The sequence below is a fragment of the Argiope bruennichi genome, chromosome X1 (genome assembly GCF_947563725.1).
Source record: "Argiope bruennichi chromosome X1, qqArgBrue1.1, whole genome shotgun sequence".
Classification (NCBI taxonomy): Eukaryota; Metazoa; Arthropoda; class Arachnida; order Araneae; family Araneidae; genus Argiope; species Argiope bruennichi.
In genome coordinates this window covers 13682946-13698733 of record NC_079162.1, presented here as the reverse complement: position 1 = coordinate 13698733, position 15788 = coordinate 13682946, and the positions used below count along the sequence as shown (strand labels likewise).

At 29.3% G+C, this 15788-nt stretch overlaps 1 protein-coding gene across 6 annotated transcripts in view; it reads right to left on the bottom strand.

The window, feature by feature from the left end:
• Nucleotides 1-15788, bottom strand: part of LOC129958150 (leucine-rich PPR motif-containing protein, mitochondrial-like) — a 123933-nt gene that overhangs the window by 62401 nt on the left and 45744 nt on the right. For all 6 annotated transcript variants that reach the window (XM_056070376.1, XM_056070377.1, XM_056070379.1 and 3 more), the window contains exons 10-13: nucleotides 7494-7599; nucleotides 7179-7216; nucleotides 1313-1376; nucleotides 465-589 (exon numbers count right to left, since the gene is read on the bottom strand). In XM_056070376.1, coding sequence (XP_055926351.1) covers nucleotides 465-589; nucleotides 1313-1376; nucleotides 7179-7216; nucleotides 7494-7599 — 333 coding nt within the window. The remainder of the gene's footprint in view (nucleotides 1-464; nucleotides 590-1312; nucleotides 1377-7178; nucleotides 7217-7493; nucleotides 7600-15788) is intronic.

Below are 15788 nucleotides of genomic sequence, written 5' to 3'. Positions count from 1 at the left end.
TTTTATATACTTCAACTGTAGCATTTAGACATCAAAATATAGTAAGATATAAATCTAACCGAATAATTTAATGAGGTTAAAGTTTCCTTGAATGTATAATAGTTTCCATGAATTTACATATTAAATATATGTTTGAAAATGTAGTTTGAGCCAATATTTTTTTCCATGTCTAGCTCCAAAAACTGTGAACAGCTTTCAGGAACAATGAACAATATTAATGTTTGAAAACTAGAGGTTTATGCTGTGCATACTAAGCTTATTGCTGTGATTTTTTTCTAATTATGCATTCTTTTCCCTCATAAAAATAAATTTACACATTTCTATTTATTGTCTTATCATCAAGCTAGTTTCATTTTCCTAAATGATAAACAAAGCTGAATTAAACAAAATTCAGTATTCACACTCGATTGTGTTCAAGATCACATTTTATTTGGATATCACAGAAAATTTTTTAAAAAATTTACCTGAATTTTAGAAATAACTGCATCAGGATTTGAAACAGAAACTGAAGGGAACACATATTCAAAATAAGTAAAAAATTCTGCTGGCACACCTAATTCAAACATTTTCTTAAGAGTCAACCAAATCCCTGTAATGAAGAAATTTTCAACTGCAATAATTTAGTGTTTTCAATAAAATATATATAGTTCTAAAAATTTAACAAATTAAACAGTTTAAAATGAGACACAAGTAGGATATTAAGCAAAAAGTATTATTTCAGAGTACCTTATAAGATATAAAATTACATTAGACACATTATGAACAGTGCTTAACTTATTTTCGACTTCTAATCAAAAACATTCAGCCAAAATTTAGCAAAAATACAGAAACATAAAAGAATATATTTTTATACTGAATATATAAAGGTAATTAAAACAAAAATAATGCATTCTGCTTTTATACAGAGAATAAACTAATATTAAAATAAGATTTCTCTAGTCTATTTTTTCTTGATTCCAAATTTTTATAATCATTATTAGCATTGGATTTCAGGAGTATTAATAACTGATTAATAATAAAATTAAAAAAAGGAAACAGAAATTAAACATGGGCCATTTAAAAAACAACTTAAAAAGAGGGGAACTTTTTGATAAATGGTTTATCAATTGCAAAATTTTTGTCAGCAATGATAACAAAAATTCTTAAATTAGGCCATAAAGTATCTTTAGTATTTTGACTTCAATATATTTTCGTAAAGTAATTAATTGGAATTCAACACTTAAAGAAAAGAATTCACGAGATCTAAATCTAAACAAAATGTTAAATATTCATCAGCTTTTTTCTTATAGTTGAGAAGTATCAATGTCTTTACCTTCTTCCTGATCTTTAAAACTCGATAAAAGAAGATGCAAATTGTAAGTTCTCACAGGCACACCCTGAAAATGAAATTCGATCTTATCACTTTTGCAGTGTTTTAATTCAGATTTAGAGGTACAAAGAAAAGAAAGAAAACGATTTCAGCAAAAATAATATTGTGCGTAAAATGTATGATACAATACTAGAAGTGACAGATTAACAAGTCATTAAATGTAAATGAATATGAAGTACTAATAAATGCGGGAGCCGTGTCTCAGAAAATCCTCCAACTCTACTTCAGCAGTGGTTACTGAGCTGCACACTAGATGGCGCGTAAAGCGCCAGGAGATAACGTGCATTTAAGAGCTCTTAATTCATTCCGGTTTGTTCTGTGTTGAGCGGCTGTGAGCATGATGAGGTGTTTAGCCTATACCTGTACTTAAAAGATGTAAATATTTGTAAATAATATACTATTTAATAATAGACACCGTGTAGCCAGTGATTTGCTTTAAAGATAAGTCATCAACTTTCCCACAATTTGGGGGTTCGGCCGGGATAGGAAACCGAAAGTATTCGGCGATTCACAAAACTAGGATGTAAAATTTTATTTTTGTGGTCTTGTAAAAGCCGAAGATTTATTTGGAGTACTGGAAATGGCAGTTGGTGCCGCAACGTGATGCTATTTGTCGACAGCTTGGATTACCCATATGGAAAGATTGTACTGATGTCAAGCGGATAATAAAATAGTAAGAACTTTTCAATTCTAAGCATGGAGAGTTTAAACGAAGCGAGAAAAGACCTTTGCAATTTGACCGAATAATTAAACATTGAGGTGGAGGAATCTGTCACTATATCAACAATTAAAGCGCAAATAGAAAGCTGTGGCATTTATAAAAATTATTCCGAGTGCGTGAAAGATTTATTAAATACTGTATTCGAGGAGAGAAAAGCGAAAACTGATTAAGAAAAACGGAGCGAAAATTATTTGATTCAGTTAGAGAAGACTAAACTTCGTAAAATTCAAGCCGAAATAGAACTTCAAAACGCTCGAAATACTTATACCAGTAATGAAAGGTCTGCAGCAAAGGTAAAGTAATGGAAGGTGTAAAGCAAAGTGTGCTCAAACACCTGGAAACTTTAATTAAATCTACTAAAACTTTATCACTATCAGTTCTTTCAAGGCCAGGAAATTTCGCATTATTTTTCAAAACGCTCGAATGAGCATTTAAAACAAACAAAAAAAAAAAAAAACCCTACCTGAAAATTTGAAATCCGATATATTGATCGCAATTCTTGAAAAGGCAAATAACGCGCTGTTGTATATTAGCAAAGAGGAATTACAGGATTATGACAAATTAAAATCGCTGCTTTTGCATAAATTCCGACTTTCTCCGCAGAAGTGTTTGCAAAAAAGTTGCAAAATGAAAGTCAGTAGAAACACATGTCCAATTTCAAACAAGAATAAGATCTAACTTTGAGTATTATCCGAAAGTGTGAAATTTCAGTGATTTTAAATCGATTTGTGATTTGATTATTTCTGATAAAATATTCGAATTCCCTACACAAAGATACTGCTGCCTATACTGCTATTCAGCAATCAGATTCATGGGTTAAGCCATTAAAGCTCGCAAAGGAATGCGATATATATTTTGCTTCTAAACAAAAAATCGCTGCATGAAACGAAAGTACCATATACGGACCTTGCAAGTTAGTAAAATTGGCAAGACAATCGTCAGTCGAAACCGAACTATCATGAACCGAATCGTAAAAATAACTATAGACATACCGAAAAACAATCCAGTTGTTTCAATTGAGGACAGACTTTCCCGTTTTGCCAAGTTTTGCGATAAACGCTTTAAACCAAATGAAGTAAAGCAGCGAGAAAACGTTACTGAATCGTCTGCCCTACATCAAATTGTCGCGCAGAAAAAAAAAAGTTATTGGAAGACGATTTTATTCAAGATTTGGAATTCATTAATCTCGTTATTAATGATTAAAACGGTGATTAACAGTGGTGCTAGAATTCATTGTATAAAAAGATAGCTGGTGAACGTACATAAACTGCCTGAGCGATTTATCGAATTGAATATTTGCTGTGGGCAGACTGTTAAAGCAGGAATCCATTATTTTGAAGCTGCGATAAAACCAAACAGAAAAACGCTTAAACTTCCGTTCGTCATAATTGATCAATTTTCTCTTGATCGCATCTTAACAGAAAAAAAAAATTATGAACACCTGCCCGAAGGCAATGAAATATCAAAATTAAAACACGATGAATCCTCTGACAGAATTATTTGTAATACACCGGAAATGAAAAAAAGAAAAGATGAACCCAAACGAAGTTCTTTCCAACTCGTTTTTACTATCGGAAGAAAAAATAGAAAAAAGCTTTCTTTCTTATTTATTTTCAGAGCAAAATATAAATGAAATACATGGTGCAAAAAGTATATTTGAAGATCCGTTTTTATTGAATGAAAATGATTTTTTTATTGTGTAAACTTATTGTTCTAATGATGAAAATATATTGTTGATTCATCGCATATCACAGATGCTTGCGTTAAGAATAAAATTAAGGAACTTGTAAATAGCTCCTCTCCGAATAAAATAAAAACAAATAACTTGAATATGAAAATAAATTTATTGAAAGACGACCCAATTTATTCAAAACCAAGAAGGTTAGGATTTTATGAAAAAAACTTAGTTGATAAACAGATTAAAGCGTGAATAGAGGAAAAAGTGGTACAAACTAGTAACTCTGAATATTCATCCCCGATAGTTCTGTGTAAGAAAAAAGACAGATCCACACGGGCGTGCTGGATTTTCGTTTAATTAGTAAGATAATGATAAGAGAACGGTTTCCATTGCCAATTGTTGATGATGTATTAGATCAATTGCAGGGAATTACCGTTTTTTTCAACCATAGACCTAAGAAATAGGTTTTTCCATGTAGAAGTCCATCCGGACAGTAGGAAGTACACAGCCTTTATCACAAGTACAGGACAATACGAATTTTTAAATGTCCCTTTTGGCTTAGCTAACAGTCCAAGTGTATTTCAGAAATTTGTTTACACTGTATTCTGTGACTTAATTAATGAAGGTATAATAGTGATATACATGGATGATACAATAATCCCATCGAACAGTGAATCTAAAGGCATACAACGTTTTGTAAAGGTGCTAAAGACTGCCTCAGAGTACGGGTGAGACATTTGTCAATTTCTTGAAATTACAGTTGAATTTTTGGGCCATGTGATTCACAATGGAACTGTAACTCCCTCACCAGGAAAAACTAAGATAATACAAAAATTTTCACAACCAAAAAATATCAAACAAGTTCAAAGTTTCTTGGGGCTTACCGGTTATTTCAGAAAATTTATTCAGGGCTAAGCTAGTATAGCAAAACCCCTAAGTGACTTGCTGCGCAATAATAGTGACTTTAAATTTGGAGAAAAAAATCCTTTAAAAATCTCAAGGACATTCGCTCCTTTAAACCAGTCTTTCATATTTTTAAACAGGGAGCAAAAACTGAATTGCACATTGATGCTTCTAAATTTAGATATGGTGCAATTTTATTGCAGGAATCGGATGATGGGAAGCTTCACCCTGTACATTTTATGAACCGCAAAACATCAGTTTGGTGGTCCAAGCAATAATTCAGGCATTAAAAAATTTTCGCAATTATCTATTAGGAAATAAATTCAAAATTGTCACTAAATTCCCCATGATTCAAACAAACCATGGAGAAAAAAGAAATACTCCCAAAATTGTTAGATGGGCTCTTGCTCTTGAGGAATTCGAATATAACATCGTTGAGGGACTCAAATGCGTCACGTCGATGTATTAAGCAGTTACACATGCTCGACTGTGATGAAGTTACTCCTAAAATTGTAGCTGCTCAATTAAAAGATATTAAATATATTTATCAAAGCTAGGGAACTCTTTGAATCTGGTAAAACTGAAAATTACTCACTTAAAAATGACGTACCCTATAAAATTGAAGAGGATAGAGAAAAATTAGTAGTCCCTAGAGCTATGCTAGTAGAAATCGTCAAACAAAGTCAAGAATTAGGACAATATGCTATAGGAAAAACTGAAAATTTAGTACAAGAGACTTACTTTTTTCCTAATATTAAAAAAAGTGTTGCGGATGTAGTCACTAAATGTATTTTAATAAACAGGAAAAGAAAAAGGTATTTTTAAACCCAATCTGCAAGAAAATGTACCAGTTGGGACATATCATATAGATTTTATCGGACCTTTACCCTCCACTAATAAGAATTACAAGCATATTTTCCTTATGGTAGATGCTTTTACTAATTTTTTTTTTTTTTTTTTTTTTTTACCCTGTTAAGTCTATATAAACTGCCGAGGCAATACAAAAATTAAATCAACAGCAAACTTGGTTTGGTAATCGGTCTCAGATCATTACAGAGAAAGGTTCAGAATTTACATCTAGCGAATTTGAAGAGAGAAATGAGAAAATCGAACACTTAAGCATTACAACAGAGATACCCAGAGTAAATAGACAGATAGAAAGATTTTCTTTCCAGAATTCTGTGTTTCAGAACCTTTTGACGACTGAGGACGCTGGTCGCGCAGGTTTTCTGAATCTGTGGGAGCCGTTCTTAGAAGATCCTCCTTCAACTCAACTTCAGCAGTGGTTACTCAGCTGCTTACAAGATGGCGCGTGTGGCGTCAGGAAATAACGTGCATTTAAAAACTCTTAACTTTTAATTCATCCAGGTTTGTTTTTGTAGAGCGATTGTGAGTCGTTGTATTGAGGCCTATACCTGTACTTTAAAGATGTAAATATATTATTTGACTATATATTTATTTGCAAATATATTATTTGACTCTAGACACCATGTAGCCAGTGATTTGCTCTTAAGATAAGTCACCATCTCTCCCACATAAATGAATAATAACAATTTAGATAATGATCGTTTTACAATTCATTTGAACACAATAAATCAAAAACACAACAGGCTAGATGCATGCAATTCGGCAAATGGTTGTATTACCAAAATTCCACATATGTAATAAATTTTCGATCAAACCTATGAAAAGGTCAAACAAATGCCGATCTATCTATTACCTTTAAGATGAACATAACTCAAAATCGCAACAGGCTAGATGAAAGAATTTTATAGTTTCAAAATTGTAATTCATTCGCCATTGAACAGACTTTCTATGTGTACTTGATCCAGGAAATTCCAAAACACGAAAGCAGGGAAAATGAATTTTGATATGTGTCTAAAACTGTAAAATTAAAAAAAGGCCAATGAAAAAAAACATAGTCGAATTTTTCAAAATTATAATACGCAGTCAAACACAAAGCATTAAATACAAAAGAAAGTACTTACATGCTTTGTGTTTAATTTCATAATATAGCAAAGAGAATCGATTCCCAATGGCGGGTTTTAGCGTAATGTGTTATTTCCAATGGTTTTGGTAGATATTTTATGTCTTGGGAAATAATTCGGAATTGCTGAACACCTACTGTTGCTAATGAAGGTTTATTTCAGAACAAGACACTAGAAAATATTTTCTCACATATTATTACTGTGATGAGTGAAAATATTAATTACATTTCAGAAAAAGCATAATGATCTAAAAAGGAAAACTGAATAAAATTTAAAATTGCTCATTGCAAAAAAAAAAAAAAAAAAAAAGAAGAAGAAGAAGAAGCTACACAGCATTATTCCAGAAAGCTACACAAGATTATTCCAGATGCAAATTTATAGACATAAAAACATGCATTCCCTTTTATGCAAGAAAATTCAAATAAATAAATTTTATATGAAAAACATAGCTTACACAATTTAAAAATAATATCAGTTGCAGTGCATACGAAATAAAACACATATAACAAATAACCTAACCTTTTTCTGCAATGCTTCGAACAATGTCAGAGCAAGTTCTAAAGAGAAACAAAGAATAAATATATGAAAATAGTAATTTACATAATTTTTTAATTGCAAAAACATTTATGTTAATTTTGAATGACTATGAATGAAATTAAATACAATAAAACAAAGAAAATATAGATCAATTAATCAAAAGGAGATGATTTGCACCTAGAAATCACAATGAAAAAATATAAAATATAATTTAAAGATAAAAAAAATACATTATAAATAGATAAAAAACATTTTATATAAATCAAAACAGAATTATTATACAAAATTAATTATTACCAAATTTCCCAAAATCTATAGCTGCTTTTGTTGCATTCATAAAAATATAATTGTGCAATCTTCGATCTGAGATTTCTTCACAATAGCTAATAATTTTCTCCTTTGGCTGAAAAATAATTTAGTGGTTAGTTATAATTAGAATTAAATATACAATATATAAAATGTGATCATCAATTAAAATGAAAATTAATTCAAACTCTTTCTTTTTGCTTTTCTTTTCTGTACTAGAATCATTATAAACGAGTAGACCAACAATAAGTGAATAGTATATCCTCCCTTCACAGGCAATGATTCTGTTACTTTAAATATGTTGGGAAAAGTCTGTCATATTTTCTATTAATACATATATATTTAATTTCAAATATCAATTTTTATTAAATAAGAGACAGGGTTACAACATTTTTCCAAAATTTCTGAACAGAGGAGAGAAATTCAGCTATTATAAAATTTCACTGATTAAAAAAAAAGAGAGAGCATGTTTTTTAATTGGAAAAGAATAATTTTTCGATGGAAAAGAATTTGACTAAACACTTGGTTGTGGATTGAATTCAGAATTAGGGTAAAGCTAGGGATTGTTTTAATCTTTTCAGTTAGATCAGGAATGAACATTAACACATATACATATTACATATACATACTTATACATATATAAGTCCCCCCCCCTCCTTCTTTCAAGGTGAGTTTTAGCTGCTGCATAGAAATTTATAATGAGAGAACAAGAAATTTTTAAAATTAACATAATGTCTTAAAAACATTGCTTGAACAAATTATAAAGAACTGAAGAATTCTGAGTAAAACTGCAAATTCCACACTGAAGATTAATCCTCATTAACTTTTCATTCTATTTTAAAATTCTACCTTAATCACTAATCAAATGCTTCAGGGAAGAATGGACCAAGTCATCAGTTCATCCTGTCTCCAATTACCATAGATATATTCTAAATTTTACCATAATGTTTTTTTTATTTATTTATTTTGATTTCAGGGTTTTATATTGGATATCCCAATGGTGAAACAAACAAATAATAAAAATAATTATGATTCATTAAAAAAAAAAACTTTTTTAGATAAGTTTGAATATGCTGAAAGAGTATCATAATCATGTTTGTCGATTTGTTCACTGTCACTTTCTTCTGCATGCATTATATTACACTTTTGCTTCATGACAACACCTGAAATTGCCTCCTCCCTCGTATCGACCTCAGTCTCTGGGTTAGACGATTTTGTAATGTCTTTATCCTCTTGAGATTTGGTACACCCTTGACCTGGATTGATAATTTGCAGTGATAAAAAAAAAAGTTGTTGAATAACTGGTGCCAGATTCTCTACAACTGTAAACCAAATTTGTATATTTGTATGAGTATATTTTTTTAAGATCTTGTTCCCTTGTAGGTGGTTACAGGGAACAGCCCATGTTTGATTTTTTCCAACATCAATCCAAGGGGCTTTTGGTAAATACCAGGGTTTATACAAAAACCGACTTTTTGAAAAACCGGTTTTCGAATTCCGCTATTTCCAAAAAAACCGATTTTAGCCGGTTTTCGAATTTTTGTCAAAACAAATTAAATAGGGAAAAATAAAATATTTTTCCCTATTCTATTTTTTTAAATTTTATTTTAATTTATATAAAATAACAAAAAAAACAAATCAATATCGAAGTTAAAATATAAAAATTAAAATACAAAATTAAAGATTACATATACATATTACACAAAATAACGGAAACTCAAACAAAAATTTCAAATGATATTTATATTATTTTCACTAATTTTAATTTTTCCTAAGAAAATAGGATTTTAAAAAATATAAAATATCCACTGAACGATGGCTAAGTCTCGTTCTTATTTTGGACACAATATTGCCTGAAATCGAAAATACTCGTTCACTAGTTACTGAGTTTTGCATCAAATTACAAATCTAAGTTTTTTGTTCTTTTATTCGTTTGTTCAAATAATGAAAATTCAGCTTTCGGTGTCTTTGGATTTACAAGTTTTTCTTCAGGATCTTCAAGAAACTAAACAATTATATTATTTCCGACAATTATTTTATGAACTGCTTTCAAATGATTATGTAGATTGTTCGCAGATGGTCCTTTGCAGCTTAACATTTTATTACAATGATTTTGGATTGCCTTGTCTATCCCGAACTTTTTGAAACTATCCCAAACTTCCGACTTGCACACTTTTATCTAAAAATGAAATTAAAGTTATTGAATAAGTATTTTTGACGTTTATTTTATAATTTTATTATTTTAACTATTAATATTAATGCATTTTAAAATAAACTAATCTATACATTTTCTAGGAATTTTGAAGGAAAAAAAAACACTTTTTAATCTAATTCCAATGCTTGCTAAAGACATAATTTATGTGAAAACGTTGCGAAAGAAAATATGGAGTATTTTAACAACCTGTGTTTTATTTAAAATTCCATTAAACAGAAGCCAGAACTTCTTATTTTACACTAATTTTTGATAGAAGAAATTTATATGATAAAATTTAAATTTTAAAATGTAAAATAGAAAATATAAACATAAAAATTAAACATACTTAATATTTACGTTATTTTTACCAAATTTAACAACTTTATATTTTTGTTTCCAGTTTTCACCTTCACAATATTAAGCAAACCTGTCATGACTCGAGACGGATCGGATTCTGAGACCCCATTTCGACAATTCCATTTCATTAAGGGGTGAGACGCGGAACGATGAGCGATGTATGTGAGTGTTATGTGATTTCTGACAGCATTTTATTTTAATTGAATATTTCGTATTGATATGGCTAGTTCAAGTGGTGTAAAAAAGCTTTCAGGAGTGGTACGAAGAAAATTTCATATGATATCATTAAATACTGTAATCAAGAAGCAGAAAACGGGGAATTATTTATTCCTTTCACACTTTCTTCGAAACGAGCCAGTCAAATTGCTGACGTTTCTATTAGCACCGACTTCATACCGATAGACAAAACATCCGACGAGAAGCGAGAGATGAACTTTATCAAACTTTTGTTTCGCCTAGAAAAAAAAATGAAAAGGGATGTTCATGAAAAACATAAATTGACGAATTCGAGGCGCAACTGTGCAGTGCACAAGCACTGGCCAACGCAACTTGCAACGTTGAAAAAATGTATTTGCTGCCTGTTGCATAGAATGAATAGCAAATTAAATAAGTTCAAAATTAATTTTTACATAATAATATGAATTCTTAAAACCGGTTTTCTTAATTCAAAAACCGGTTTTTGAATGTGACAAATTTACTTTAAAAAACCGTTTTTTTAAAACCGTCAAACCCTAGTAAATACATTTCAAAATTGAACGTGCAGTTATACATGGAGAGAACATCCATGTGCAACTGCTGTACAGGGATCAGAGACACTAAATTATTATTATTATTATTTTGAAAAAAATTAAATCTCAAAGAATCGATGTTTCTTCACTGTCCTTTTCTGTCATAAAAGGCTATCGAAATTTGATGTTCTTCCTAATTAATGTCATACGAGTATAATTTTTCACCATAGAAAATGCTTCCAAATTACTGCACTATCGGATTATAGACACATTTCTTCTTTTTCTGAAAAAAGTTAATGTGATATTGCAACAACGAAATGCAAATAGAAACAAGACGCTATCCTTAGGGTCATGTCGGATATCCCATTTTAAGGGGAGAGGGGCAGTAAAAATACCAACTCTAGAGATGAACGCAGTTAGATTAAAAAACAAATATTTTCATTGGTGTCTAGTTAATAAAGTGTTCATATTGTGAAATTTATCATTTTCAGTTACTTCATTTTTAACTGAAAAATTCAGAAATTATGTTGTATACAAAAACTATTGCTGTACAATATACAATCTAAGTGCTTAGAAAGTAATCATAGACCATAAGATCGAAGAGCTCAACATGAATACAGAAAAATCAATGGAAAAGAATAATAAAATGAGTAAAAACAAAAAATTCTATCAAGATACAACTTATTTTAATGAATAATAATATATCTTAATAGGACTTTCTTTGAAACAAATTTTATTCTACAGCTTTAATTTATGAAATCATGAGATAATTTATTTACAATATCGCAAATATGAAGTCTGTTATATTTTCTATTAAAAGAGACAGAACATTAATTAACAAAAGCATTCATCACTCTTGTTCATTTGAATATGATTGAAAAACAATTTCAATGCATGAAATTATCTTTCACAAGATTTTGAAAACAATAATGTTAGATTAATATGAAAGATTTTAAAGAAAGAACAATATGTAATTTGATTTTGATAATTTTGAAACATCCACAAAATGTAAACATTTCATTATTTTGAAAAAATGTCTGAATGAGACTCTACCATTGAATATTCTGACAAAAATTATCGTAGAAATAATTATTTCTATGATATGACATTTGAAATTTTTTTTTGAAAACGTTTGACATATGAAATGGCATTTTTCTAACAGAGTTCGAACACTGAAGATATAAAATAGATTTGTCTGAATCATAGTAAGTATTCTATTATTCTACCACTATTTTGATAGTATACTTTTATATACATGCTTTCTTAATGCATTCAGTGTATAAAAAACAATAAAGTTTTTATGAGAGAATCATTGTCCATCATAATTCCAAAGAAAAAAAAAATTACAACTATTTCTCGACAGGGTTCTCTTATTAAAGGGGAAAAAAATCCAAGGACTTTTAAGAACCATAAATTTACATCCTTTAGATAGAGAACTGCAAAGGATAAATTTAAATAAAATATTTTCAGTATCAATTTTAAAATGCAAGATTACTTTCTTGCTTACTACTTTTATGTGCTTAACGGAAAAACCGTTAAGGAGACTTGTTATACTCATTTTCAGTTAATAAGCTAAAACAAGCAACTTAAAGTAGGTTTCATGATTACAAGCGCATTTGGCGCTTGCCACCACATAGCAACTATTATGTGTTAATTTCGCAAAAACTACTAAAAGGAGTTCACTTCTCACACACATTCACAATTTAGTTAAAACAAAATTCATTAAAAAAAATATTAATTTCAGAATTTCTTTTCATCAGAGTTTGGCAGAATGGGGAGGAAAATGGAAGAGAAAAATAAAAAAATCAGAATCCAGCATAATGTGAAAGCTTACACCAAGTGAAGAAAACCTTGTTTTATTCAATTCTTTTTGTATTTCCTGTATCAAAAATCAGCACGTTAATATATCTGGTATTAATTTTTCAAAAGAAAAACACACAATTTTGGATATTGAGCCAAAAGTTGACACCTAAAGCTGTAATTACATTAAATAATTAATTTAATTTAACTAATAAAACTCAGAAATAATACTACAAAATGTTTCTTTTCCCTTTATTAGCATTTTAATGATACAAATAAAAATTACAAATTATATTAGAAATGAGATAGAAAAAGGCAGTAACAGCAAACTTCAAAATTAAAAATTTTCATCGAGTAATGTTAAAAATATTTATTATTTTCCGATTATTATCAGTCTATATCTGAAAGAATTTCAAGATTGCATATGATAAAAAAAATAGAGAACAACGACTATAAAATCATGATAATAACTTATACAGCAACTTACAAATGAAAAAAAGTATAAGACTTTTTTGAATTATTTTACTTGGAAAAAATGTTTTATTTGTATAAACTTACTGAAAACGTAAGAGAACATGCAACATATACTTCATTATTTAAATTTGAAATTTTTCTTTTCAGTTCCAATCATTCGCTTTCATTAATTTGAAACTGACGTTCTTCATAAAATATTCACATTCAAAAAATAATCTGTACAAAACCATATTATGATATATTGCAATAAAAGCAATTAATTCCACAAAAATGGAACTCACTCTAGTTACAAAGTAATTTCAAACTCCTCAAAAATTCCTCATCTCAAATATTATGCAGCTCCTAATGCATAACAAGCATAGTAAAATTCTTGCACAAGCATGAATGCAAAAATAACATACAGAAAATTACTATCATAAGTATGCATTAATAACATAAGCAAGAAAGCATTTAGTTTAACTGGGTATTGATTCAGCAAAATAGGTGAAAGGTGAAAGTTTTATAGGTGAAAGTGAAAAGGTGATAGGTTTATAGGTGAAAATAAGAAAACTTAAGATAAAGAAGGCGGGGGGGGGGGGTGATTCACAGGTTTTCCACTCAATAAATTTTTGTTCCCGCTAATCGTTTATAAATCTTATGTGACCTTTCGAATGAAATATAGGATTTAAAAAAAAATTTTCTACTCGAATCACTGAAGATATATCGCATATATATACAGGGTGTTCCCCTTACTCCCCGGATCTTAACCCATGAGACTTTTTATGACCACGTCTGAAAGACACAGTGTATCTCACACAGCCCTCAAGATTGTGGAGGCCTTGAGAGCAGCTATTTAAACCGAGATCAAGGAGATTGGAACAGATGTTTTGCAGAAAACAATTGGGAACTTCCAAACTTCGAAATTTTATTTGTTCAAAAGGACGACATGTCGAAAATCTGTTGTATTGAAAGTTCCATAGAGCTCAGATACTAATAGAGGGAGTGCAACCCTACTTTGGTGTAGGACAAGATAAAATCACGTGACTTGTGGACAGAATTTGTTTTCACTGTAACCGCATTCTCCGTTCCCCATTATATTTCAATGGCAGATTTTTTCTCGCTTTTAACTGTTGGAAATTAAAACTTATTTAAGCCATGGTTAACTATTGCTGTGCAATTGGATACAAAGAAAAAGCTTCTAAGGATAGTTCTGTATCATTTCACAGGTATGTACAATAAACATATTCTGTTTATATCCATTTTAAGTCATGGATATAAACGTACCTGTGAAATGATACAGGTAACCTCCATCACTCAGTGATTTTGGTATTAAAACTGAATAATATTTCATAGTTTGGTTTAGTTATTGTATTAAATTTATTTAATTTGTTATTAAGCTTCATTTAAACTGATGTAACTGCATTACATTTTGTTACTTGCTTTATTTTAATCTCGAATGTGTTGCAAGTGCTTGGCTGCAAGCTTGGCTTGATTTTTTCTAGCCAATACAAGTGTTTACATAAAAACACTATTGGTAATTGGTATTGGTAATGGTAAAAACACACTATTGACCGATTAATAATTGTGTATTTATTTTAGTGCAAATAAAGTTCCCTATTATTTCCAATATGTTTTTTTTTTACCATAAATATTCGAATCGTATTATACCGTAAAAGATATTAAATCATCATTGTGAATGAAATCGTGAAACTAAAACGTTTTATTGAAAATGTTATATAGAAAAATTTCATAAATGTGCTAGCAGTAATTGCATGTTTTTATAAATTTTAATTAAGATCTAATAAGAAACTAGTGGATTTTCTAAAGATAAACTATTAAAGAAAGAAATGCTATTTTTACAGATAAAAATTTTGTGTGAATGTTAACTTTATTAATAACTTGCGATATGCACATACCCTAAAATCACCGTTTTCGTAAAAATTTCGAATTTCCTTATTATTTTGTATTAAATCAACACATTTAATATTCCAAAAATGATTTAATTTTGTTTCTGCGGTAGTTAGAAGCATATTTACCTCCAACACTATTACCAGAAGCGAAATATTTAAAACTATTAACAAGGAGAAGGCACGAGGTTTAAAATTTAGTTCGGAATGAGATTTTGTATATTGATAGTATACATTTAGAATGTTTATTAATGAAAATATTAAGACTCAATAGTCAACCTTAAAACTTTCAAATTAGCTTATATACTAATAATGGGTTAAAAGAACGAGCGCTCGAGTAGTGTAGTGGTTATGGCACTGGCGTAGCATTCAGGAAACCTGGGTTCGATTCTGAGCTAGTGGTTTTTTTTTTTTTTTTTTCTTTCTAAATAATTTAACAGTTTTATTTAATATCTTTGTCATTTTTTATGCAAAAATAAATATTATTGAGAATATTCAAGAAAAAAAAATACTTGGGTCGCTTTTATAATATGCTTTTATTATAAAAAGTTTTTTTTATCTGTATGAGATAATGATAAAAGTATTTGAACATGTAATGTAAAATTAAAAGATGTTTTTAGGTAAAGAAAAGAAATAAAATGTTTACTTAAAGAAGAAAAATACTCACTTTTAATTAATGCACAAAGACTAAACATAATTTAAATCAATAAACTTGGCTACTGATGTAAAAAAGAAAACATTATTTTCGAAACCAGTTTGCTTAGTTTTCAAAGAATGAATATATATATATATATATATATATATATATATATATATATATATATATATAAATTATTTAGGAAATGTT